The sequence below is a fragment of the Phytophthora parasitica genome (genome assembly GCF_000247585.1).
Source record: "Phytophthora parasitica INRA-310 unplaced genomic scaffold supercont2.20, whole genome shotgun sequence".
NCBI lineage: Eukaryota > Oomycota > Peronosporomycetes > Peronosporales > Peronosporaceae > Phytophthora > Phytophthora nicotianae.
In genome coordinates, this window is record NW_008649006.1 from 607,834 (window position 1) to 610,806 (window position 2,973).

The 2,973-nt window shown below is 42.6% G+C and overlaps 1 protein-coding gene across 1 annotated transcript; it reads left to right on the forward strand.

The window, feature by feature from the left end:
* Positions 1-1,071: 1,071 nt before the first annotated feature.
* PPTG_10077 (hypothetical protein) lies at positions 1,072-1,777 on the forward strand. Its single transcript, XM_008905320.1, has one exon. It carries the CDS (start codon positions 1,112-1,114, stop codon positions 1,640-1,642), a length of 531 nt encoding a protein of 176 aa, XP_008903568.1. The 5' UTR covers positions 1,072-1,111; the 3' UTR covers positions 1,643-1,777.
* Positions 1,778-2,973: the final 1,196 nt, after the last annotated feature.

The following is a 2,973-nucleotide window of genomic DNA, read 5'->3' on the forward strand; positions in this document are numbered from 1 at the left end:
TGACCCCAATCGAAAATGCTGTCAAATATTGCAATTACTACCGTAATATTCATACTGGGGAGTATTACCGTGGTCAGACGAAAGGCGGTATTTTGGCTCCTAGTTCGCGAAAGGGTTGAGGTCGACTAGAAACCGCAATAATAGACTGTATGTGAAAGACTTGTTATGGGCAATTTACCTTAAAAAATTGAACATAAAACTGGGCGCAAACGGTGCAAACTTTATTTTTTTTTATTAGCAAAATGATCCCAACAAAGAAGCAGAGATCCTTATCGAAATCCAAACAAGGGGGCCTCACTACATGTCATTCTTCCATATTTTCACTTGTCTCAACACGTTAGAATATAAGGGGTGATATGTACAACGACAAAACGTCATCTGTTTGGCGAACTATTGAAGTGGGGACATCAAAACTCCACCACCTGGTAGTTTTGCTGCAGATTGCGAGGTGCGTTCTATTAAGATTCCGTTTGAACGCTCAGTCCTTCACCAGTGAAGGGTAGCGTACTCCACTTACTTATGCGGTACCGCTGATGATGTTGCGGATTATGCGGCGCCGCTGATAATGTGGTAGATACTCTGATTATGCAAATGTCGCTGTTTATGTGTGCAACTCCACAGTATTAATAGCTTATACTTCGAAGTAATAAATACCCAAAAACACAAGCTGATTATATCTAACATAAGCCACCTCAGGTGGCTTAGACGAAAAAAAAGAGGATATAACCAATTTCTCGGCCGAATATCAGCAAAAGAGCTGCCAAAATGTCAGCAGTTTTATCTGCAAGATTTGACTCAGCCTGATTGTAACAAATCTTAGTTGATCAAATGGAGCTGCCCGATTACGATTTCATGTAGTGATTGCGTACCTCCACCTTCCCCAACGATGTTCAATGCTGGCTCCTCTGCAATTCTTAGTAAATACTGTTCCGAATACTAAGACCATTATATCCTATCATAGAACGGGATCTCGTGTTCTTTCCACCGGAGGTACTTGAGTGCCTGTGATGTTGCTAGTGTATTAATCCTTTGTCAATTGGCATTTGGACTTCTCACTTTGCAAATTTCTCTGAACCCGCGAACACCATATCAACTGAAAGAAGCCCTTATCATGAAATCCTGCTGTATCATCGCCGCAGCGACAGTCGCCATCCTGGTCAAGGCTGAACATGTTCCCGCTGGCCATGGTATGAAGCAGGAACCACCCAACAAGACATCTTCTTTGAGCACGGTGACCTCAAGCGATATCAGTATACTTCCAAAAGCCCGGGTTCTCGAGGACAGCAAGGATTTGGGGAATGAAAATGAAGCGCGAGCAGGGCCTAAGCTTGACAGGGTGGTTTCGGACCTACTGGATGATGCGGTCAGAGCTGCGAAGCTATCAAGGACAAAGTCGCTATCTTCTCTGCACAAACCTGAGACGCTAGTGGAGAGTCAAAAATCGATCAAGGCACAGCTTAGACCGCTGCTTGAGGATTTTGCAACAGTTGAGAAACTGACCCCAACTGAAGCTGCGACCAAGTGGGGCATTTGGACGCTATTCAAGACGAAGTCGATGGAGGAGCTGGCTAACCACCCGGACTATTTGTTATGGAAGGTATACACGAAGTACTGGAACAAATACCACTACTCGCCAGCTTAGTCACGTTCTCCACTACCGAAACAAAACCAGGGACAACAGCTATTGACAGCTGCAATCTAATATTTCAGTCTGGAGAAGGGATTTTTTTTCTCGACTCTATAATAGTGATTGAAACACAAATTATTTGAATTTCCAACGATCACTAAAGAGTGGGGAATCATTCGTATTCTTCCTCGTGGGTGAGGAGTGGCGGGTTAAGCGCTACCGAGGGGCTTTCGAAATGCCTAGCCTATTTCTCTACCTCTACCGCGATCGGGAAACCGACGTTTTGCCGTTGCTCTTCGACCACTTCGGGTCTTGGCACGTTTCAAAACCCACCAACGAGTGCCAGCTACAATGTGGATCACCACGCAAAATCTGTCTAAATCCACCGTATTATCAATCATACTTTATCACTATGGGTATTTAAACACTGAAATACTATCAAATTGGTGGTGTTGAAAAGAGTTTGGGTGCTAATCAGGAAACCAATTTGAGACTTAAGCTGGGAATACCAGTTTTTATTTTGTTACTGTATTTTTGTGCAATCTGAACATAACCAGAGGTTGAAATAATATTCATAAAATAACTATTGTGTATTTTGTACTGAATGTAGGGGCTGTCCATCCCTCATTTTTCGGTATTAGAGGATTTTCCATAATCCAGTATACTAGTATACTGGATTTTGAAATTAGCAGATAACAGTTATTAGTAATGTTTATAGTAGTTGATAAGTTTGATATACGCCAAGCCATGCGAACTTAAGGTACTATAGACTATTCATGGCTAAACGGTTGCTGTGGCGTGTTAGTTGTTTATGCCGTCGTCTCCTTCTCGCTCGTTGATAAAGCCACACCAAGTCGATGGTGTCTAACTCGAAGTCGACTTTGAGCTTCCAAGGAAGATTTTAGCAGGTTCCCATGTAAGTAAATGATATCCAACCCATTGCACTAGATAGAATTTTATATTGTGAACCCAACGCGTGGCGTATAGGTGTTCTACGTCGTAGAACTCTTTACTTCTTCCTCGTGCTGCTTGTGTCCTGTAGACCGCTTGTCCGTTCGCGGAAGTATCCCGAACCTCGTCGGAATTGGGAGGACGCAAAGTTAGATTTTGTTGATCTTGAGTTTGTAGAAGAACCGTCAGCATTTCGTTTGAAGTTCCTTGCTTGCATTACGAGCTTGATGAGTGGAGGCATCTGGCCAAATCCAATCTGGGCTATTACAGCTCCACACACTCCAACATTACTCGATTCGAATTTTGGTTAAAGAAAATCGTCGTTAAAATCTCAATTTTTAACTTCAACTCGAATATTCATGTTAAAAACTATAATATTCTTTAAAGACCGATGG

Bases quoted from the DNA above. Each gene is read 5' to 3' on its own strand.
- PPTG_10077 (XM_008905320.1), top strand. From the start codon at position 1,112: ATGAAATCCTGCTGTATCATCGCCGCAGCGACAGTCGCCATCCTGGTC.